Source organism: Entelurus aequoreus, linkage group LG21, assembly GCF_033978785.1.
Source record: "Entelurus aequoreus isolate RoL-2023_Sb linkage group LG21, RoL_Eaeq_v1.1, whole genome shotgun sequence".
In the NCBI taxonomy this organism is placed as follows: domain Eukaryota; kingdom Metazoa; phylum Chordata; class Actinopteri; order Syngnathiformes; family Syngnathidae; genus Entelurus; species Entelurus aequoreus.
In genome coordinates, this window is record NC_084751.1 from 33,674,782 (window position 1) to 33,700,771 (window position 25,990).

At 37.8% G+C, this 25,990-nt stretch overlaps 1 protein-coding gene across 1 annotated transcript in view; it reads left to right on the top strand.

Moving 5' to 3' along the window:
* The window catches only part of shroom3 (shroom family member 3), a 217,653-nt gene that overhangs the window by 87,231 nt on the left and 104,432 nt on the right, over nt 1-25,990 (top strand). Inside the window, exon 3 of the mRNA XM_062031529.1 lies at nt 16,799-16,957. Coding sequence (XP_061887513.1) covers nt 16,799-16,957 — 159 coding nt within the window. The remainder of the gene's footprint in view (nt 1-16,798; nt 16,958-25,990) is intronic.

Sequence of the window (25,990 nt, forward strand, 5' to 3'; positions counted from 1 at the left end):
ACTCAATACTTGGTTGGAGCTCCTTTTGCCTCAATTACTGCGTTAATGCGGCGTGGCATGGAGTCCATGAGTTTCTGGCACTGCTCAGGTGTTATGAGAGCCCAGGTTGCTCTGATAGTGGCCTTCAACTCTTCTGCGTTTTTGGGTCTGGCATTCTGCATCTTCCTTTTCACAATACCCCACAGATTTTCTATGGGGCTAAGGTCAGGGTAGTTGGCGGGCCAATTTAGAACAGAAATACCATGGTCCGTAAACCAGGCACGGGTAGATTTTGTGCTGTGTGCAGGCGCCAAGTCCTGTTGGAACTTGAAATCTCCATCTCCATAGAGCAGGTCAGCAGCAGGAAGCATGAGGTGCTCTAAAACTTGCTGGTAGACGGCTGCGTTGACCCTGGAAAAAAGAGCTGGACTGCTGCTGAGTGGTCCAAAGTCATGTTTTCTGACGAAAGCAAATTTTGCATTTCCTTTGGAAATCGAGGTCCCAGAGTCTGGAGGAAGACAGGAGAGGCACAGGATCCACGTTGCCTGAAGTCTAGTGTAAAGTTTCCACCATCAGTGATGGTTTGGGGTGCCATGTCATCTGCTGGTGTCGGTCCACTCTGTTTCCTGAGATCCAGGGTCAACGCAGCCGTCTACCAGCAAGTTTTAGAGCACCACATGCTTCCTGCTGCTGACCTGCTCTATGGAGATGGAGATTTCAAGTTCCAACAGGACTTGGCGCCTGCACACAGCACAAAATCTACCCGTGCCTGGTTTACGGACCATGGTATTTCTGTTCTAAATTGGCCCGCCAACTCCCCTGACCATAGCCCCATAGAAAATCTGTGGGGTATTGTGAAAAGGAAGATGCAGAATGCCAGACCCAAAAACGCAGAAGAGTTGAAGGCCACTATCAGAGCAACCTGGGCTCTCATAACACCTGAGCAGTGCCAGAAACTCATCGACTCCATGCCACGCCGCATTAACGCAGTAATTGAGGCAAAAGGAGCTCCAACCAAGTATTGAGTATTGTACATGCTCATATTTTTCATTTTCATACTTTTCAGTTGGCCAACATTTCTAAAAATCCCTTTTTTGTATTAGCCATAAGTAATATTCTAATTTTGTGACACACGGAATTTTGGATTTTCATTTGTTGCCACTTCAAATCATCAAAATTAAATGAAATAAATCAATCAATCAATCAATGTTTATTTATATAGCCCTAAATCACAAGTGTCTCAAAGGGCTGTACAAGCCACAACGACATCCTCGGTACAGAGCCCACATACGGGCAAGGAAAAACTCACCCCAGTGGGACGTCGGTGAATGACTATGAGAAACCTTGGAGAGGACCGCATATGTGGGTAACCCCCCCCCCTCTAGGGGAGACCGAAAGCAACGGATGTCGAGTGGGTCTGACATAACATTGTGAAAGTCCAGTCCACAGTGGATCCAACACATCAGCGGGAGTCCAGTCCACAGCGGGGCCAACAGGAAACCATCCCGAGCGGAGACGGGTCAGCAGCGCAGAGATGTCCCCAACCGATGCACAGGCTAGTGGTCCACCCGGGGTCCCGGCTCTGGACAGCCAGCACTTCATCCATGGCCACCGGACCTATGCAACTCCCCCTCGCAAGGGACAGGGGAGAAGAGGAGAGAAGAAAAGAAACGGCAGATCAACTGGTCTAAAAAAGGGGGGGTCTATTTAAAGGCTAGATTATACAAATGAGTTTTAAGATGGGACTTAAATGCTTCCACTGAGGTAGCATCTCTAACTGTTACCGGGAGGGCATTCCAGAGTACTGGAGCCCGAATAGAAAACGCTCTATAGCCCGCAGACTTTTTTTTGGCTCTGGGAATCACTAATAAGCCGGAGTTCTTTGAACGCAGATTTCTTGTCGGGACATATGGTACAATACAATCGGCGAGATAGGCTGGAGCTAAACCGTGTAATATTTTATACGTAAGTAGTAAAACCTTAAAGTCGCATCTTAAGTGCACAGGAAGCCAGTGCAAGTGAGCCAGTATAGGCGTAATATGATCAAACTTTCTTGTTTTTGTCAAAAGCCTTGCAGCCGCATTTTGTACCAACTGTAATCTTTTAATGCTAGACATAGGGAGGCCCGAAAATAATACGTTACAGTAATCGAGACGAGACGTAACGAACGCATGAATAATGATCTCAGCGTCGCTAGTGGACAAGATGGAACGAATTTTAGCGATATTACGGAGATGAAAGAAGGCCGTTTTAGTAACACTCTTAATGTGTGACTCAAACGAGAGAGTTGGGTCGAAGATAATACCCAGATTCTTTACCGAGTCTCCTTGTTTAATTGTTTGGTTGTCAAATGTTAAGGTGGTATTATTAAATAGATGTTGGTGTCTAGCAGGACCGATAATCAGCATTTCCGTTTTCTTAGCGTTGAGTTGCAAAAAGTTAGCGGACATCCATTGTTTAATTTCATTAAGACACGCCTCCAGCTGACTACAGTCCGGCGTGTTGGTCAGCTTTAGGGGCATGTAGAGTTGGGTGTCATCAGCATAACAGTGAAAGCTAACACCGTACTTGCGTATGATGTCACCCAGCGGCAGCATGTAAATACTAAAGAGTGCAGGGCCAAGAACCGAACCCTGGGGAACTCCGCACGTTACCTTGACATAGTCCGAGGTCACATTGTTATGGAAGACGCACTGCATCCTGTCAGTAAGATAAGAGTTAAACCAAGACAAGGCTAAGTCTGACATACCAATACGTGTTTTGATACGCTCTAATAAAATATTATGATCGACGGTATCGAAAGCGGCGCTAAGATCAAGAAGCAGCAACATAGATGACGCATCAGAATCCATCGTTAGCAATAGATCATTAGTCATTTTTGCGAGGGCTGTCTCCGTAGAGTGATTTGCCCTGAAACCGGATTGAAAAGGTTCACAGAGATTGTTAGTCACTAAGTGTTCATTTAGCTGCTGTGCAACAGTTTTTTCGAGAATTTTGGAAATAAACGGAAGGTGGGAGACCGGTCGGTAGTTTACCATGAGGTCAGGATCGAGGTTAGGTCTTTTGAGCAGAGGATGAATAACCGCTTTTTTGAATGCTAGGGGAACAGTGCCGGAGGAAAGTGATAAGTTTATAATATTTAACACTGATGGACCTAATAATACAAACAGTTCCTTGATAAGTTTCCCAGGAAGTGGGTCAAGTAAACATGTTGTTTGTTTTATCCCACTTACACGCTGTAATAATTCCTCTAATGTTATTTCATCAAAAATAGAGAGACTATTTTGGAGGGCAGTGTCCGTCGTATATACAGTCGTATTTGTGTTAATAGAGCCCAGTTGTAGCTGGGATGCGTTGTCTTTAATCTCCTTTCTAATGAGTTCAATTTTCTTATTAAAGAAATTCATAAAATCATCTGCCGAGTGGGTGGAGCTACTGGGAGGAGTCCCTTGTTGGGTTAGCGATGCTACTGTACTAAACAGAAATTTAGGATCGTTTTTGTTGAGGCGGATGAGATTTGAGTAGTATTTAGCTTTAGCTAAGGTAAGCATGCGTTTATAAGTTATTAAACTATCACTCCATGCTTGATGGAAAACCTCAAGTTTAGTCGCGCGCCATTTGCGTTCCAGTTTTCTACATGATAATTTATGAGCTCTAATTTCTTCTGTAAACCATGGGGTGCGCCTTTTAGGGGCCCTTTTTTGCTTTAGCGGTGCTATACTATCAATAATTTCGCGCAAGGCATCGTCAAAGTTGTTAGTGAGTTTATCAATAGAGCCGACATAATTTGGGAATGGTGCTATTACCGAAGGCAGTAGGTCAGCAAGAGTCATCGTTGTGGCAGCATTAATGTTGCGGCCGCTATAGCAGTTATTATTATTATTAGCTTGTTGACAAAGAGTCAAAACTTCAAATTTTATAAGGTAATGATCGGACATTACTTTAGTATATGGAAGTATCATAACTTTGGAGGTGGTGACACCCCTGACAAGCACTAGATCTATTGTATTACCGTTGCGATGCGTGGGTTCATGTATTATTTGTGTAAGACCACAGCTATCAATTATGGTTTGGAGCGCCACGCACTGAGGGTCCGATGGGGTATTCATATGGATATTAAAGTCCCCCATTATGATTATATTGTCGGCGTGCGTCACTAGATCAGCAACGAACTCTGAGAATTCACTGATAAAGTCCGAATAGGGCCCAGGGGGGCGGTAGATAACAGCCAGGTCGAGAGGTAGCGGTGTGACAGACCTCATAGTAAGCACCTCAAACGATTTATATTTATTATTTAGGTTAGGGGTAAGGTTGAAATTTTCATTGTATATTAGTGCGACACCCCCTCCCCTTTTAAGAGGGCGGGCAACATGCGCATTCGTATAGTTAGGAGGAGATGCCTCATTGAGCGCAAAAAATTTGTCCGGTTTGAGCCAGGTTTCGCTAAGACCAATGACGTTAAGATTGTTGTCTCTAATGACCTCATTAACCAATAACGCCTTGGGAGACAATGATCTTATGTTTAAAAAGCCCATATTATAGGTATTGGGCTGTTTTGACGAGTTTTTGTTAAGATTATCCGTAGTGGCAATATTAACAATGTTGCGTTTATTATGCGTAGTGCACTTTAAATAGTTTCGACCATATCTAGGAATTGATATGACGGGAATTTTCCGATTGTTTGCTTGGTGCTGCAATAGACTGGACATATCATAATTTGCCACCTCAGTAGAATGCATGTCCACCTCTGACACAGACACAACAGAAAAAACATTATGTGAATTGTGTATTATTCTAAGAGAATTGCTATGCGTACATGGATTATCCAGCCTGGCGCTGGCTAGTTCTAGCTTAACTGACTCCTCACCCGGACTAACAGACATTGTAATTGCCTGTGACCGGGCTTGCTCTAGTGTAGTCAGTCAAGTGAGACTTAAATAGTAGTCTATGTTTCTAGACAGGATGATGGCGCCTTCCTGGTTAGGGTGAAGGCCGTCTCTCATCAGCAAGCCTGGTTTGCCCCAGAAAGAGGGCCAGTTATCAATAAACGTTAGTCCCTGCTGCCTACAGTAGCTAGCCAACCACTTGTTAAGCGAGACTAATCTGCTATATCTCTCATCATTGCCTCTCGCAGGCAGGGGGCCAGAGACAATTACTCGATGCCTGGACATCTTTCTGGCGAGATCACAAGTCCTGGCTATGTTTCTCTTTGTAATCTCTGACTGTCTCATTCTAGTGTCATTGGAGCCAACGTGTACAACTATATTCGCATAATTAGTGGTGCGATTAGCCTGTCGTACGTGTTTACTAGGCCTGTTGCGAGTTAGCTCCCTAAGATTAGCTTCAATGTCAGGTGCTCTGGCCCCGGGGATACACTTTATTGTGGCTGGTTTGCTAAGCTTTATGTTTCGGGTGATGGAGTCCCCTATAACTAAGGTGTGGTGCCCGGTAGACTGGGGTGTAGGACTAGCTAAAGAGCTAAATCTATTATGCGTCTCAACCGGTACACCGTAGCTTGTAGGCCGCTTAGGACTGCTACAAGCTGGGCTAGTTAGCTCGCTACAGCTAACGCTAGCAGATGTGTCCGCAACATCTAAAGTTACGACATTACTCTGCTCTAACTGGCGGACACGGCCCTCTAGCAGAGCCAACCTCTCCGTGAGTATGGTGCAAGACGCGCAGGAAGCCATTACTCACAGTGTTTTCTGTCACCGAGTGAAGTTCCTGCTGTCCTCAGGGAAGTGGTCGCGGTCTTTTTAAAAAAAAAAAAAAAAAGCCTGTAGTGTTGAGCGAGAGGCGGAAGTCCAAGTGGGGCAAGGCTGGCTCGGAGGTCCGTGAGCAGGTATGAGGTCGAGGTGAAGAGAGAGGCGTCAAAGTCTGTGTCCAGGCGGAAGGTCGAGATCCAAGAGGCAGCCAGGGAAGTAGAGGGAATACGGGGAGACGAGACACACAGCTCGTGAGGCGGGAACGGAGGTCTGCTGTGTACAGGACAGGTCGCTACGTAAACATTTGAATGCATCAGTCTGTGTGCAATGAATAAATATAATGTACAAGTTACACCTTTTGAATGCAATTACTGAAATAAATCAAGTTTTTCAAAATATTCTAATTTACTGGCTTTTACCTGTATATATATACATATATATACAGTATATATATCTTGCCTCGAAAGAAAATAACTCTCTAATGAGCCAAATTAACGCATCTTTGTAGTAATCAATAGATTATGGATAGTTATAATATTATATTTATATATAAATTTACAAAAATACTCAAGTGAAAGTAAAAAAAAATGTTGTATTAAAACGACGAAGTACAATTCATACAAAAAAGTTACTACCTACCTACTGTACGTCTAGATTGGGCATCATACCCTGCAATGTGAACAAAGCCTTAGTAATTAATATTTTAAAATGAAATACTCTAACTTTTGCACAACCTACAAATATATGGCGATATACGCCTGCATAATATATTGCTGCACACGTCCCGGGAATCTAACCCTCCTCTTAACGTGTGGATGTGTGTGTTTGTCAGCATGTTTGACGAGGAGTGGAATGCGACACTCTCCCTCCTGATGAGGAGATTTCCGGGTGTTCCACATTCCTGTCACCCGTGGAGCCGGTTTTACTTTCAGGCTTTTTCTCTGCGCACCTACCTTTTCTAGTTGACTTTTTCCTCCTGTTGAATTGTTGAAATTAGGCTATGTTCACATTGCATCACATTTTTTGTCCATATGTGACATTTATCTGAGTTTGTTACATCGATGTGAATGGTAGAATTCGGGTGTTTTCAAATCCGACTTGGGACTCGGATATGTGTCCGATGCGACTGCAGTCTGGACGTTCATGTTGCATTCATCCGACCTTTATGTCATTTAAAGGCAATCAACGTCTAAAGAGACAGGCGTGAGCAGGGATTTTTGTGGCCCTAGACCGAGGGTGAGCAACCCGCAGCTCTCTAGTGGCTCCCTGAAGCATTTTTAAAAAAGTATTGAAAATGAAAAAAGATGGGGGGAAATATTTTTTTTTTGTTTTAGTATGTTTTTTGTTTGAGGACAAACATGACACAAACCTTCCCAATTGTTAGAAAGCCCACTGTTTAATATGTTTGTGTGTATGCTTCACTGATGACAGTATTTGGTGAACATTGTTTTGTCCTACTAATTTTGGTGGTTCTTGAACTCACCATAGTGTGGACTGTGACGCAACAGTTTGTTTACATGTAAAATCTTCCACTCCTTCTTTGTCTCATTTTGTCCACCAAAAGTTTTATGCTGTGCGTGAATGCACAAATATGCACTTTGTTGATGTTATTGACTTGTTGGAGTGCTGATCAGGCATATTTGGTCAGTGCATGACTGCAAGATAATCAATGCTAACATGCTATTTAGGCTAGCTGTATGTACATATTGCATCATTATGCCTCATTTGTAGGTATATTTGAGCTCATTTAATATAATTTACTTTTATCCTCTTTGTATATAAATTAGTTTTGCATGTCTCATGACACATTATCTGCATGTAATATTGGCTGCATTTTAGATAGTTGTTTGTGTGCCTTGTTGTTCCAGACCACAACAAATGTTGCCATGTTGTTCCAGACCACAGCAAACATTACCTAGCTTGCCAAATATTGTAATAAATCCATTAGAAGAAGACAGCCTGCCATTTCCTTTAAGTTGGACACACACATCTATACCTTTGGCCATTAAAAGCCAGTAATTTCCAGGAGTTATCTCACCTTCTGAGTGGCCTCTGATTTACTAATGCTTTCTAATGTTGTAAAAATGTGTAGAGTAAATATTACATTTTAACATTTCTGTCAACGAAGATCTGCTTCAGCCTGCGACACATAGTCATTTTGATAGTAGGCTATTATAGCTAATATAGACACTTATGTCATGTGTTGCCTTCATTATATACGACTTTTCGTTTTTTGCGACTCCAGACAGATTAGTTTTTTGTATTTTTGGTCCAATATGGCTCTTTCAACGTTTTGGGTTGTCAACCCCTGCCCTAGACAATATTTTGTTAGTAGACCCATTTTGATTTTTTAAAGGGGAACTGCACTTTTTTGGAATTGTGCCTATCTTTCACAATCCTTATGTGAGACAGGCACACATGTATTTTTTTTTAATGCATTCTCCATCCATCCATTTTCTACCACTTGTCCCTTTCGGGGTCACGGGGGGTGCTGGAGCCTATCTCAGCTGCATTCGGGCGGAAGGCGGGGTACACCCTGGACAAGTCGCCACCTCATCGCAGGGCCAACACAGATAGATAGACAACATTCACACACTAGGGTCAATTTAGTGCTGCCAATCAAAGACATGGGTAACTTACACATCTGTGAAGGCACCATTAATGCTGAAAGGTACATACAGGTTTTGGAGCGACATATATTGCCATTCAAGCAACGTTATCATGGACGCCCCTGCTTATTTCAGCAAGACAATGCCAAGTCAGGTGTTACAACAGCGTGGCTTCGTAGTAAAAGAGTGCGGGTACTAGACTGGCCTGCCTGTAGTCCAGACCTGTCTCCCATTGAAAATGTGCGGTGCGATATGAAGCGTAAATTATGACAATGGAGACCCTGGATTGTTGAACAACTTAAGCTGTACATCAATCAAGAATGGGAAATAATTCCACCTGAAAAGCTTCAAAAATTGGTCTCCTCAGTTCCCAAACGTTTACTGAGTGTTGTTAAAAGAAAAGGCCATGTAACACAGTGGTAAAAATGCCCCGGTGCCAACTTTTTAGCAATGTGTTGCTACCATTACATTCAAAGTTAATGATTATTTGCAAAAAAAAAAATATGTTTCTCAGTTTGAACATTAAATATCTTGTCTTTGCAGTCTATTCAATTGAATATAAGTTTAAATGGATTTGCAAAGCATTGTATTCTCTTTTTATTTACGGATTACACTTTACAACTATTATTCTGCCTATAAAGCGCTTAAAAAAAATCCACAAACACTTCCATCACCGTTTTATACCCTCTGTAATTTTATATGTAATATAGTGACAGGCACATTCATAATGACATGTAATATTATGAATATAATATTATAATATTTTGATCATTTTAAGCATACTATTATTAATTTCACAAACGCATCACAACGTTAACTTTTCCCTTCAACAACGTCACTGATTACTACTCTGCAGACTTCATGATAGGCAACAAACGTGATAACACATCACTTACAATGTCACTGTACAATGTCTGCTCTCACTGGGATGCAGACTGATGAGTTTTTCATATCCTCCGTTTAGATGAAGAACGACTCATAATACGCTCGAAAAAAAAGGGGCGTGCAACTGAGCATCTTTTCGGGTCTTTTTCGCCATTGCTGGGTCTAAGTTGGTACTAATTTTATGTCCACATCATTTTACATAGAATAAAGTTTTACCAGTTCAGAGGCGAGAAAGCAGCTCATGGCTTATAAGGTCAATACAGCAGCATAAGGAAGTTACTTCTCTGTGACAATGCTGTTTCTGAAAATAGGTTCTGAGTATTGGCGCTAATGATAATAATATCGCTAATACTTGGTTAATATTCAGGTCACAAAATATAATTGGAGTTTTGTTGGCACTTGTTAGATGTTTTTTACTGAGTTTTATAGGCACAATGGATGCAATCACATTATGGTTCTCATTGGCTCCACTGTATGCTGACTTTATTTAAACGTTTTTTTACGAGTTACAATGCATTAAAAAAAGACATGTGTTCTTGTCTGTCATAAGGATTGTGAATTATAGTCAAAATTCCCAAAAAAGTCTAGTTCCCCCTTAAAGGGAACTATCTTGATTTTAATCTACATTTAAAACTAGAGATGTCCGATAATGGCTTTTTTGCCAATATCCTACGTCCGTGTACACAGTGGCGTTTTAAAAAGTCATGAATTTTACTTTTTGAAACCGATACCGATAATTTTGGAACCGATACCGATAATTTCCGATATTACATTTTAAAGCATTTATCGACCGATAATATCGGCAGTCCGATATTATTAGACATCCCTAATAATAATGTGTTGATTCCACGACTGTATATATCGGTATCGGTTTATATCAGAATCGGTAATTAAGAGTTGGACAATATCGGAATATTGGATATCGGCAAAAAAGCCATTATCGGACATCTCTAATTATTATGCCTAATTTTGTTGTGATGCCCCGCTGGATTTCGGGGGGTGTATATTGTAGTGTCCCGAAAGAGTTAGTGCTGCAAGGGGTTCTGGGTATTTGTTCTGTTGTGTTTATGTTGTGTTACGGTGCGGATGTTCTCTCGAAATGAGTTTGTCATTCTTGTTTGGTGTGGGTTCACAGTGTGGCGCATATTTGTAACAATGTTAAAGTTGTTTATACGGCTACCCTCAGTGTGACCTGTATGGCTGTTGACCAAGTATGAGTTGCATTCACTTGTGTGTGTGAAAAGCCATAGATATTATGTGATTGGGCCGGCATGCAAAGGCAGTGCCTTTAAGGTTTATTGGCGCTCTGTACTTCTCCCTACGTCCGTGTACCACTCCGTACAGCGGCGTTTTAAAAAGTCATACATTTAACATTTTGAAACCGATACCGATAATTTCTGATATTACATTTTAAAGTTTTTATCGGCCGATAATATCGGCAGACCAATATTATCAGACATCTCTATTTGAAACACTTCCTTGTGGTCCAACAAATATCTAACAGATATTTGTTGGTGTAAAATTTGCGTACATTTTGCTCCACAGTCACTTTTAAAACCCATTTTTTGAGTCTGTCTGCAAAATATTCATTGTGGAGGTGTACCCCGATTGCAAATGAAACCATGCCCCGCCCTCTTCAAAAGTAATGTATATTTTGAAAATGTACACTGCTTAAATATATATATCTTGAAGTTGTCACCATTATGTTTTTTCCAGACATGCTCGAAAATAAACATTATATAGATTCCCCCGGTTACAACATTAGGTACACCTGCACAGTCTCAAATTGATTCAGATTTTGCATAAAATAAGCTACTTTTAGCAGATTTATGTCACTGTATGTCACAATTACATGAAAATAATTCTTTATACTACCTTTTTTTGTTTCTTCATAGCCTGAAGCTATAAAGTAGAAGGTCCTCCCCCTCCGGCTGAGGGCTTGACTTAATGTCCACATTGCAGTGACATCACGACATAGCCAAATTGCAAAAACTGCGAATAGACGCATCCAAAACTGTTTGCACCTTATGATTTGACACTTTGGCATTGTTTAACATGAGTGTCAAACTTTGTAACATTTACAGTTTAAGTCAGAAAAGACCAAATTCATCATAGGTCCCCTTTAATATCACACGCTAGGAGTTAGGGCTGACTACAGCCTAGTGAGTATTGTAATATTACTCTTACTTATATTAGATTAGATTAGATTAGATTAGATTAGATAGCTTTATTTTCCAACCCCCCTGTTTGCATCGTTCACTCCCTTACATACAAAAAATGTACGCAATATAAATGAATAAGATGCAGACCAGAAGTAGATTTGGCTTTGAGACCCTGAGTGTGTGCATAAAAGACGCAATAAACAAAAATGCAGCTCAGTTACGGTCACAGTTAGATTTTAAGAGATACAGTACAGTGATATTCATGTTTTATAAGTAATGTAAAGTCATTTATTTCAAATAATCATGTATGAACAATAAACAAAAATACTACATTGACAACTACAATTCAGTTCAATTCAATATGTTCAATAGTCATGTGTTTATTTTACAGATTATGTCCAATGTTTATATGAAACAGCGTGTATAAACTACTGTACACAATTGTGTGTACTGTTAGTGGGTGTGTTGCGTGTGATCTGCACTGCAAAAACTGAAATCTAAGTAAGATTAAATATCTCCATTAGCTTATTTTCTGTCTGATAAGATAATTCTTCTCACTAAGCAGATTTTATGTTAGTATTTTACTTGTTTTAAGTGTTTTAGTCCTAAATGATCTCAGTTAGATATTACAGCTTGTTACTGAGATTTTATGACCTATATTGAGTAAAACATGCTTGAAACTAGAACATCAACTGTTGCAAAGCTGTGTCATCAACACTCACATAAAACTGCTTTTTCAAAGTAAGCATTTCTTATTTCAAGCATGAACAAAAAAATCATGACTTTGACACAATTGTGTCTCATAATTAAAACAGATGACAGCCAAATGGACTTTGCTGTTTTATTTTCAATGAAACAATAGAAAATACGTACTCATATAGTAGTACAGTTGGCACAGTACAGCAAACTGACAGTTAATATTTAAACATTTAACATGTGTCATTTCAAACAATTTTGAACAGAAATAGTTCATGCACATTCAGGTAAATTCTTCAAAATTACAATATATATATATATATATATATATATATATATATATATATACATATATATATATATATATATATATATATATATATATATATATATATATATATATATATATATATATATATATATATATATAATATATATATATATATATATATATATATATATATATATATATATATATATATATATATATATATATATATATATATATATATATATATATATTAATTATCGCGCGCTAATTGACTGAAAGAGCACGCACTTGGCGCAATGATGTCATGTTATCGATGGGAAAATGCATTTTTAGACAATATAATTTGCCTGAACTAGTTTTTAGTGTGAGTTTGCTAGTTTCAAGAAATGTAATGCCGAGCACATATCATTATGTCAAGATAATGGCACCAGCATTTACTTAATTTAAGAATATTTTTCAACAAATTGAGAATTTCAACATATTTTTCTTTTCTACCAAGAAAAATGCACTTGTTATTAGTGAGAATATACTTATTTTAAGGTATTTTTGGGCGCATATCATTATGTCAAGATAATGGCACTAGCATTTACTTAATTTAAGAATATTTTTCAACAAATTGAGAATTTCAACATATTTTTCTTTCCATGTTGTCGATGGAAAAATGCATTTTCAGACCATATGATTTGCCTGAGCGGCTAGGAGACTCAGAGAGTAACAAGCGGTTGCCTTGTTGAATTTCCATTAAGAACAATAAATTAGTTTTTAGTGTAAGTAAATGTAATGCAGAGCGCATATCATTATGTCCAGATAATGGCACTAGCATTTACTTAATTTAAGAATATTTTTCAACATATTGAGCAAAATAGTTCTCTTCTTTTTTTCTACCAAAAAAAGTGCACTTGTTATTATTGAGAATATACTTATTTTAAGGTATTTTTGGGTTCATTGAGGTTAGCTAATTTTACTTTTTTTTGTAAAGTCTTGACAAGCCAAATTTTCTTGTTCTATTGGCAGATAATTTCCCTTAGTTCAAGTAAGATACCCCTCATTTTTGTATTTTTTTTTCTTGTTTTTGAACACTGACTTTTTGCAGTGTGGTGTAGACCGCCTTATTTAAATGAGTATTTTACGTGTACTACGTGGCTTTCACCAGGGAGACACTAATTTACTGCACATTCACGTTAACGTGCTCCTACCTGGAGTCTTTTGCAGTGTTTTGAAACATGCAGCCGACAATTTTTCTGGGCATTTTAGAGGCGGTCCTACAGTGCGATCGACAACGGAGATAATCCTATAATAACCTATGATAAACCCGAGCACGATGAAGGTGTGCCTTGAGAAATGCTCTCACCAAGTGTGCGCTAAAATGTTCCAGGCGCAAGAAAATGCATATTGGAGTAAGATTTTTTCATATATATATATATATATATATATATATATATATATATATATATATATATATATATATACTGTATATATATATAAAGAATGTCATTAAAAACCACCAGACACAAGAACGCATCAATTGAATTTGTTTTTAATTAGCCCCTTAAGTCGTTCAGCAGCTATAAAATTAAGAAATAATATTGCTAAATAAATGTTATGTCTAATTTTTTTTTTTTGACAGTATGTTGACAAGCACATGTAGCACAGAGCTGCAGTGTATAAAAAAAACTGAAGCTGTATACCAGGCCTGGGCAATTATTTTGACTCGGGGGGCCAAATTTAGAGAAAAAAATGTGTCTGGGGGCCGGAATATCTATCTATCTATCTCACGCATCCGCCCTGAGATCGGTAGGTTGTGAGTTCAAACCCCGGCCGAGTCGTACCAAAGACTATAAAAATGGGACCCATTACCTCCCTGCTTGGCACTCTGCATCAAGGTTTGGAATTGGGGGTTAAATCGCCAAAATGATTCCCGGGCACGGCCACCGCTGCTGCTCACTGCTCCCCTCACCTCCCAGGGGGTGATCAAGGGTGATGGGTCAAATGCAGAGAAAAATGTTGCCACACCTAGTGTGTGTGTGTGTGTGACAATCATTGGCACTTTAACTTAACTTTTAATTTGTTCACAAAGTGGTGACCCTCGCCCCATCCTTGTTTGTGAATGACTGAGCATTTCATGGAAGCTGCTTTTATACCCAATCATGGCACCCACCTGTTCCCAATTAGCCTGTTCACCTGTGGGGTGTTCCAAATAAGTTTTTGATGAGCATTCCTCAAGTTTCTCAGTCTTTTCTGCCACTTGTACCAGCTTTTTTGAAACACGTTGCAGGCATCATATTCCAAATGAGCTAATATTTGCAAAAAATAACAACGTTTTCCAGTTCGAACGTTATGTATCTTGTCGTTGCAGTCTATTTAATTGAATATAGGTTGAAAAGGATTTGCAAATCATTGTATTTTGTTTTTAGTCACGATTTACACAACGTGCCAACTTCACTGGTTTGGGGGTTTGTAGCTCATCTAGTGCAGTGTTTTTCAACCACTGTGTGCCGTGAGATACAGTCTGGTGTGCCGTGGGAGATTATCTAATTTCACATATTTGGGTTAAAAATATTTTTTGCAAACCTGTAATTATAATCTACAAATGATGTGTTGTTGTTGAGTCTCGGTGCTGTCTAGAGCTCAGCAGAGTAACTGTGTAATACTCTTCCATATCAGTAGGTGGCAGCTGGTAGCTAATTGCTTTGTAGATGTCGGAAACAGCGGGAGGCAGTGTGCAGGTAAAACAATTTCTAACGCTTAAACCAAAAATAAACAAAAGGTGAGTGCCGCTAAGAAAAGGCATTGAAGCTTAGGAATGGCTATGCGGAATGAAACTAAAACTGAACTGGCTACAAAATAAACAAAAACAGAATGCTGGACGACAGCAAAGACTTACTGTGGAGCAAAGACGGCGTCCACAATGTACATCCGAACATGACATGACAATCAACAATGTCCCCACAAAGAAGGATAAAAACAACTTAAATAGTCTTGATTGCTAAAACAAAGTAGATGCGGGAAAGGAACTCAAAGGAAGACATGAAACTGCTACAGGAAAATACCAAAAAAAGAGAAAAAGCCACCAAAATAGGAGCGCAAGACAAGAAGTAAAACACTACACACAGGAAAACAGCAAAAAACTCAAAATAAGTCATGGTGTGATGTGACAGGTGGTGACAGTACACCAGGGGTGTCCAAACTTTTTCCACTGAGGGCCGCACACTGAAAAATCAAAGCAAGCGGGGGCCATTTTGATATTTTTTATTTAAAAAACCAATACAATATATGTTTAAAAAAATATACATTGGTGCCTCCACTTAGGCTTGATCAAGGGGTTTTGGTCAAGAAAATATAAAAAATGTGTCATTATTCAGTATTATTATTTGTATTATTATTCAAGGTTTAAATCTCTAGATCAACATTAGGTCTATCTGTCAATATAAAGTTGTTAAAGATTTAAGTTATATGCCCTTTTTGTCAAAGAAAATCCTGTTTTCTTATGGAAAAAAAACAAAATATGCAATATTTTCACCCAATAAAAAATTTAACTGGAATATTTTGGATTATATAATAATTGGAGCCTTAAAAAGGTAAATAACTCATAACAACATTGATTTTAATTCAGTTTTATTTTTTGAGCAATGACACTCAAAAAAAAAAAGTCCCACTAAAATGATTGGGGATCCAAAAAGGTCCTGCTCAGTAAAGTTAAAAAAAAAAAAAAATCATGCATTTTTTTTTACTTTTAACACAATTGTCTCAAGATCAACTTCAGATCTATTCGTCAATTATAAGTTGTATTGCTGTTTATGTTTTTTGTTTTAGGCCCTTCTTTAAAAAAAATCAAAAACAAACTTTGTTTTTTAAATGACAAACACAAAATATGCAACATTTTCCCCCAAAATATCTCAAAATGGAATATTCAATGTGATGAAAATGGAGCTTTGAATAAGTCAATAATAGATAATAACTTTTTTTAACAAAGAAACAGCCTGCATGGCAGCTTTGTGTTATTAGAGAAGACATTGTAACTTTTTCTTGTTAAATTTCACCTGTTTGCTCTTTTATATCACTTTTTATGTTTTGATTTTTTTTAATCGTATTTTTAGAATGTGCCGTGGGGCCGTTAAAAAATGACCTGCGGGCCGCACTTTGGACACCCCTGCAGTACACCTACTTTGAGACAAGAGCTATATTGATGCATGCTTGGCTATGGTTTAAAGTCATATCCAACAATTGCGACAACGACTTTTTACTCTCAACTGAGTTTTGTTTTTTAAATGATTTCTGCTGGTGGTGTGCCTCCGGATATTTTCAACGCAAAAAATGTGCCTTGGCTCAAAAAAGGTTGACAGTGATCTACTGTATGTTATCATTAAAAACATTCATTAAAAAGCCCAAGCTGTAATCATTCTTAATTTTCAATATAAGCACATGGGAATCTGATACAGTTTAATAATGTAACAAACAATGCAACGTCATGTTTTCCTTTTCAATCCTCAGGGATTGCATGGAGGAATGTGGGTCTTCACCTCCCTCACATCCTTCTTCATACCGCGCTCCTTCGCCTCCTTCGCCGCCACCGCATCCAAAACAACAAACACAAATGGACTACAGCAGACCGGGCTCAACAGGGGGAGTCCAGCTTCGCATCAGGAACAGGTACAGTACGCAACGCTCATGTCCGTGACAGCCGGGGAACAACATGCCAGCTATGAAACGAATCATCCAGGTTGTGGCCACTCAGAGATTTAGTGTAGCTGATGAAGACAAAAGGTGCGGCACTGCAAAAAGTCAGTGTTCAAAAACAAGGAAAAAAATTACAAAAATTAGAGGTATTTTATTTGAACTAAGCAAAATTATCTGCCAATAGAACAAGAACATTTGGCTTGTCAAGACTTTCCAAAACAAGTAAAATTAGCTAACCTCAATGAACCAAAAATACCTTAAAATAAGTATATTCTCACTAATAACAGGTGCACTTTTCTTGGTAAAAAAAAAAAAAAAGAGACCTTTTTGCTCAATATGTTGAAAAATATTCTTAAATTAAGTAACAGCTAGTGCCATTATCTTGACATAATGATATGCGCTCGGCATTACATTTTTTGAAACCAGCAAACTTATACTAAAAACTAGTTTATTGTTTTTAATGGAAAGGCAACAAGGCAACCGCTTGTTACTCTCGGGGTCTACTAGCCGCTCAGGCAAATCATATTGTCTAAAAATGCATTTTTCCATCGATAACATGACATCATAGCGCCAAGTGCGTGCTCTTTCAGTCAATTAGTGCGCATATATACTGTACAGCCCGGCCCCTGGCCAAAATTGTTTTAATTGTAATTTTGAGAAATGTATCTGAATGTGCATGAACTATTTCTGTTCAAAATTGTTTGAAATGTCAAATGTTTAAATATTAACTGTCAGTTTACTGTACTGTGCCAACTGTACTACTATATGAGTACGTACTTTCTATTGTTTCATTGAAAATAAAACAGCAAAGTCCATTTGGCTGTCATCTGTTTTAATTATGAGACACAATTATGTCAAAATCATGATTTTTTTTTTTTCATGCTTAATATAAGAAATTATTACTTTAAAAAAATAGTTTTTTTTACTTGTGAGTGTTGATGACACAGCTTTGCAACAGTTGATATTCTAGTTTCAAGCATGTTTTACTCAATATAGGTCATAACATCTCAGCAACAAGCTGTAATATCTTACTGAGATCATTTAGGACCAAAACACTTAAAACAAGTAAAAGACTCTAACATAAAATCTGCTTAGTGAGAAGAATTATCTTATCAGACAGAAAATAAGCAAATATCACCCTTATTTGAGATATTTCATCTCACTTAGATTTCAGTTTTTGCAGTGTGCAAGGTTAAACAGGAAGTCAACCAATCAATATTTATTTGTGTCAGTTTGAGGAGGTCACGATCCCTGCTGGACGTCCTGCCTGCATTTCCTTTCTGTATTCTCAAAGTGTCAGAGGGTTTATTAAGTTCATTCGTTGGCTTGGAATTTGCTCTTCAAACAAGTTTCCATGGCAACCGCCTAACAAAAGTTCCACGTCTTCTTCAGCGGTTTTTGCATTTTAGCTCGACTGTTTTACTCTAGCTTCGTGTCATGTGAGAAAATGTGAGGTGGTGGCTGAGTAGTGGGTGACATCACCCTCACAGTCAGGTGGCTCAGGTTGGCTTCTCTGTTTGCTTAGTTGTGTTTTCTGTAGGCACCGAGGCTTCCTTCAACATCCCCAAAATATGCACGTTAGGTAAATTGTGGACTCTACTTTGTCCATTTGTGTGAATTTGGGCTGCTTTTGGTAGTTGGAAAGTCATCATATCTTAATTAGAGATGTCCGATAATGGCTTTTTTGCCGATATACGATATTCCGATATTGTCCAACTCTTAATTACCGATTCCGATATCAACCGATACCGATATATACAGTCGTGGAATTAACACATTATTATGCCTAATTTTGTTGTGATGCCCCGCTGGATGCATTAAACAATATAACAAGGTTTTCCAAAATAAATCAACTCAAGTTATGGAAAAAAATGCCAACATGGCACTGCCATATTTATTATTGAAGTCACAAAGTGCATTATTTTTTTTAACATGCCTCAAAACAGCAGCTTGGAATTTGGGACATGCTCTCCCTGAGAGAGCATGAGGAGGTTGAGGTGGGCGGGGAGGGGGGGGGGGTATATTGTAGTGTCCCGGAAGAGTTAGTGCTGCAAGGGGTTCTGGGTATTTGTTCTGTTGTGTTTATGTTGTGTTACGGTGCGGATATTGTCCCGAAATGTGTTTGTCATTCTTGTTTGGTGTGGGTTCACAGTGTGGCGCATATTTGTAACAGTGTTAAAGTTGTTTATACAGTCACCCTCAGTGTGACCTGTATGGCTGTTGACCAAGTATGAATTGCATTCACTTGTGTGTGTGAAAAGCCGTAGATATTATGTGATTGGGCTGGCATGCAAAGGCAGTGCCTTTAAGGCACCCCCCCGAAATTGTTGTCTGGGTGGAAATCGGGAGAAATTCGGGAGAATGGTTGCCCCGGGAGAGTTTCGGGAGGGGCACTGAAATTTGGGAGTCTCCCGGGAAAATCGGGAGGGTTGGCAAGTATGACTGGGAGACGCAACTGCTCTGTACTTCTCCCTACGTCCGTGTACCACTCCGTACAGCGGCGTTTTAAAAAGTCATACATTTTACTTTTTGAAACCGATACCGATAATTTCCGATATTACATTTTAAAGCATTTATCGGCCGATAATATCGTCAGTCCGATATTATCGGACATCTCTATTTGTAAGTTTTACAATATAACTAAAACAATTCATACTTACTAAACGGGACAAGCGGTAGAAAATGGATGGATGGATGGATAAATCGTCCCATGAGGGATGTCAGTAGGAGTGTTTTCATACATATGTCTATGTGCTATTGTAATGTAATCAAGCCAGAGTCATTAGGGAATATGCTACCATGTTTACAAGTGTCTGTGTTAGTAATATTAACTTACAATGGCATTCTTTTGTATTGTTGCAGTTTGTTAAATTCACCAAAATGTCACCGAGGAGTTATTGAGTCTGTTTAGCTGATTGGAGAACTAGCTTCCACAGCTAGTGGGTCCATGACTTCTATTTTATTTGATCAGCCGTTTTACTGCCGTGTTACAAGCACCGTTTGGAAATATTGAGGGTATGTAAATAACGATTTACAAAAACTTTCGTATCTGTATATGTCTGCGGCTTATAGTCTGTCGCGGTTAATATATGTAAAACAAATATATATATATTCTAGGGTTCGGTGGGTGCAGCTTAAATACCAGAAAATACTGTAAATTGGTTAATTTAATTAGTAAAAAAACAACTATGATTTGCATTTTGTTGCTTCAATGATTGTTTAATAAGTAAAATATGTGTATATATTTTTTCCGAAAGACTGCTCCAAATGAGCATACATGAGAGTGGTGCACCTATTGATGATACAGGTCACACTGTGGTTAATGTAGCCTGTGAGTGTGTGTACAGCAGGGGGCAGCGAGGTGGCTAAAAAAAAACAGCAACAAGAAGGAAAAAGAGCAAAAGGCCCAAAGAAACACAATATCACATTAATCCCTTATAGAAGTAAGCATTTTCAAATAACATACAAACGTCCACAAACAAACATCAATAACTAATGTTGGTACTTTGATGCACACATGAATTACAATGAATAAATACTTGACTATTCCGGCAACAAATGAATACGACATAAGTCAACCTCTTGCGGTCTAAAAATTGAAAGAAAAAGATGTAAGGCTTTACTTCCAAACGTTTAAAAACCTCCGCACACGAAGCCGTCTGGAATGGCCGGATATGAGGCGCTCTCTTGGGGTAAAGAGAGGAGCGAATAGCATGGAGGTCGCTCAACATTACGATCGATTTTTTGGTTTTAGACGTTTAAATGAACAGATAAAGCTATATCTACATTTTAAAGTTGCTCTTTCCGAGCTGCATAGCGCCGCCATGTTGAAAATATTTTTTTCAGAGCCGAGTACGCAAAGGATCTTGGGACATGAAAAGACGCAAAGGATACACAACTTGTACACTTGTTGTTATGGGAAATAGTTTTTAATACTAGCGAAAACTTTTTATACTTGCAGAAAAATGTTTTAATACTTGCGAATTGCTTTTTTATTTGCAGAAAATAGTTTTTATACTAGCAAATCGTTTTTTTACTTGCAGAAAATTGTTTTAATACTTGCGAGTATTTTTTTTTTATTTGCAGAAAATTGTTTTTATACTAGCAAGTCCTATTTTTACTTTCAGAAAATATACATTTTAAATGTGTGAATCCTTGAGCGTGGGTAAAAATATGTTTGTGGAATTTTGGCAGTAATTTCACTCCATATTAAAGTTAGTGACTTGCTGTTTTTTTCCAGTTAAACTACATGTTAAGAGATCTTTCAAACAGGCCTCTGATTGTCTGTGTGTCCAAAGCACTCATGTTTAATACCTGTGCATAAAGTGTGAAATTCTAAACCACACCTTTTCCCTGGCGCACGCATTGCTGCACTAACTTGCAACAATAGTAGAATAGTTTAAATTTTTACACTCCAGCAAAAAATACCTCCAACTCATTGTCGGTGAAATTCTTCTTGTTCGCCGTCTTGCTCATTATCTTTGTGTTTTTTGACTGTATGGCGTGCGTGATCTCAGGCTCATGGCCGATTTAAATAAAATTTGCGTTTAATTAGGGGAGTGGAGACGGAGTGGCAAGCACCACCAACATGTGCATTGAATTTCACGTTGATTGGGATATGCGAAAGAAATGTGCTAGGATTAATACATCGGAATAAATTTTGTGCATACAAAGTTTTTTTGATTTGAGCGTGTACCATTTTTTGGTGGGAAATCCTAGCAAGTCTTATTACATGAGGCCTCTGGTATTTCACACTAGCACTACATCAATAATGCAGCACATTTACAGAAATCATTCTGCATATTTTAGAGCAGCAAACAAACAGAAACAATCTATTTTGTTAGCTAACGCCATCTTACATGTTTGACTTTCATAACACATGTTTTACTGAAACACGTGTGCGGACATGTTAGTTTCTACAGTTTGTATGGTAATGCTAACCAGTTGTTTGTCCAAAAACCAAACATCACTCCTCCAATTAATACTTTTTTTAAAATGTGTACGTGGTAAGTTGTTAAATACATTTTTACTCAAGTTATCATACTTTCGCAGAATCTTTTTGTTGAGTTTGGTTCTTATTTAAATCTATTAACTAGTTTAAGTCTATACAGGTTTTTGGTTTTTTTTACTTTTTAAAAAAAAAAAACCTTTTACACTATATTAATTTATATTATTATGTGTTGTCAACTTTGTACTTTTTTTTTTGTTAATTATTATTTTATGCCATTGCCTGAAATAAATAAATAAATGAAAAATGAAAATGAATATAAGTGATATAAAGGTAATTAGAAAAAACCCTTGTTTGTTTCAATAATTTTCCCTAAAATAGGCATTGAGGCTAGAAAGTGTGTTTTGTTCGATGATTTGATTAATCGAACAAATTAATGGATAGACCACTCGATTAACTAAAATAATAAAAGCTCTAAAAGCGTACACATGCATTGGCTTTTAAATTCATCTTAAGATATTTTTAAGCATATTTTAGCTAACGATAAAACAATATACCGTATTTTCCGGACTATAAGGGTCACTTAAAATCTTTTTTTCCCCCTCAAAACTCGACAGTGCGCCTTATAACCTAATGTAAGGAATTAGTTTGGTTATAAATAAATGGGTTATACTTGTATAGCGCTTTTCTACTTTCAAGGTACTCAAAGCGCTTTGACAGTATTTCCACATTTACCCATTCACACACACATTCACACACTGATGGCGGGAGCTGCCATGCAAGGCGCTACCAGCACCCATCAGGGGCAAGGGTGAAGTGTCTTGCCCAAGGACACAACGGACGTGACTAGGATGGTAGAAGGTGGGGATTGAACCCCAGTAACCAGCAACGCTCCGATTGCTGACACGGCCACTCTACCAACTTCGCCACGCCGTCCCTGGTTGAGCACAACACCAACATTTTATATGTTCCATTGAAAATATAGAACTTTGCACACTTTTGTCCATTTTACCGCAAGCTGAAGAAAGCCACTGATTTACTTTTAACTGCAAAAATAAAGTAATTATTAATGTAATTTTAAGTTCAAATACCATATGTCATTAAAATAATCATCATCTAAGCAATGTTCTTAGAAACACAAACATAGATATGGACAAAGTTTAAACGAGGTCCACTTTGTAAATAGAGAAAATTACTGTATTCATGTTTTTGACGTGTTTTGAGTGAAATGTTCTCATACTTTCCATGTTTTCGCTCACGGTGTTGTTACTGTGGCAGCAGCCGTTATTCCTCTTCCGGTTTGTAGCTGTTCACCAATCACACTGACTCCCGCATGTTCGTTTCCCTCCGGAAAAACACCGGCGATGACGTCACCGACTGTTATCAATAAATGTTATTATTATTCCTAATTAGGGTTGTCCCGATACCAATATTTTGGTACCGGTACCAAAATGTATTTCGATACTTTTTGATACTTTTCTAAATAAAGGAGACCACAAAAATTGGCATTATTATCTTTATTTAAACAAAAAATCTTACGGTACATTAAACATATGTTTCTTATTCCAAGTTTGTCCTTAAATAAAATAGTGAACATACTAGACAACTTGTCTTTTAGTATTAAGTAAACAAACAAAGGCTCCTAATTTAGTTGCTGACGTATGCAGTAACATATTGTGTCATTTTTCATTCTGTTATTTTGTCAACATTATTAAGGACAAGCGGTACAAAATGAATTATTAATCTACTTGTTCATTTACTGTTAATATCTGCTTACTTTCTCTTTTAACGTGTTCTATCTACACTTCTGTTAAAATGTAATAATCACTTATTTGTTGTTTGGATACTTTACATTAGTTTTGGTTGATACCACAAATTTGGTTATCGATGTGATACCAAGTAGTTACAGGATCATACATTGGTCATAATTTAAGTCCTCATGTGTCCAGGGACATATTTCCTGAGTTTATAAACATAATATGAATTTAAAAAAAAGGAAAAAAGATTTTGTGACGATAATTTTTTTTACTGTAATCATAGTAGTATCGACTAGATACGCTTCTGTACTTGTTATCATTACAGTGGATGTCAGGTGTAGATTCACCCTTGGAATTTGTTTACATTGTGACGCCGGTGAGCTACGGTGTGTAGTGAAGCATGTTTAACTATTCCTCGTCCTGCAGGGATGATACTTGTAAGAAACGTACTTTATTTGTCGCCACGGAGACAAGAATTAGTGATTTAGAAGTAGCTGAAACACTGCAGACTGCGGCTGGACGTTTGGCTAGCTAGCCATGTCTTAAAGCACCTCTTCCTGAGGGCGTTTCAGTGTTATAACTTCACCTTTATCGTTAGTTTTCAAGCCAAAATGCGTCCGTTCTCCCTTTTCTGTGTACACACTGTGTCTGCTTGTAAGTACTGCGTGATTGTGCGTTGCTGAACATGCTCCTCTGCTTGTAAAACCAGCAATGTCAACAAAAAGGAGTTCTGGGGGGGTACCGGTACTTTTTAGAGGTATGGTACCGAATATGATTCATTAGTATCGCGGTACTATACTAGTACCGGTATACCGTACAACTCTATTCCTAATAAGGACAAGTGGCTTAGAAATTGGATAAATCAGTGATTGTCAAACTGTGAATGGTACACGAGCTTCAGTTAGTGGTACGCCAAAAAAATCTATCAAATATATTACAGTGTTACAGTAAAAACTGTGTGTAATGTTACAGTGGCCAAACATCCTGTCATCCATTTTCTACCGCTTGTCCCGTTTGGGGTCACGGGGGGTGCTGGAGCTAGGGCTGCAACAACTAATCGATTAAATCGATTAAAATCGATTATAAAAATAGTTGCCGATTAATTTAGTCATCGATTCGTTGGATCTATGCTATGCGCATGCGCAGAGGCTACTTTTTTTATTTTATTATTATATATATATATATATGTGTATATATATATATATATATATATATATATATATATATATATATATATATATATATATATATATATATATATATATATATATATATATATATATATATATATATATATATATATATATATATATATATATATATATATATATATATATATATATATATATATATATATTTTTTTTTTTTTTTAAAAACCTTTATTTATAAACTGCAACATTTACAAACAGCTGAGAAACAATCATCAAAATAAGTATGGTGCCTGTCTACTGTTTTTTTCCAATAAAATACTGGAAAGGATAGAAATGTAGTTTGTCTCTTTTATCCGATTATTAATCGATTAATCGAAGTAATAAGCTACAGATTAATCGATTATCAAATTAGTTGTTAGTTGCAGCCCTATCACAGCTGCATACTAAAAACATATTATTTAAATATTAAATATATTGTCAAATAAAACCTCTGTCTTGTTCTATTGGATATTTAGGCCAGGGGTGTCCAAAGTGCGGCCTGGGGGCCATTTGCGGCCCGCAGGTAATTTTTTAACGGCCCCACAGCACATTCTAAAAATACGATGAAAAAAAAAAAAAAAAAAAAAAAGTGGTATAAAAGAGCAAACAGGTGAAATGTAACAAGAAAATGTTGCATTATTTACTCTAATAACACAAAGCTGCCATGCAGGCTGTTTCTTTCTTTAAAAAATAATAATGAATCAAAATCAATGTCATTATGAATTATTGACCTATTCAAGGCTCCATTTACTTCACATTAAATATTCCACTTTGAGATATTTTGGGGGTGAAAATGTTGCATATTTTTTGGTTGCCATTTAAAAAACAAAGTTTTTTAAAGAAGGGCCTAAAACGAACAAACAAATAAATGATGAATGGGTTATACTTGTATAGCACTTTTCTACCTTCAAGGTACTCAAAGCGCTTTGACAGTATTTCCACATTCACCCATTCACACACACATTCACACACTGATGGAGGGAGCTGCCATGCAAGGCGCTAACCAGCAGCCATCAGGAGCAAGGATGAAGTGTCTTGCCCAAGGACACAACGGCCGTGACTAGGATGGTAGAAGGTGGGGATTGAACCCCAGTAACTAGCAACCCTCCAA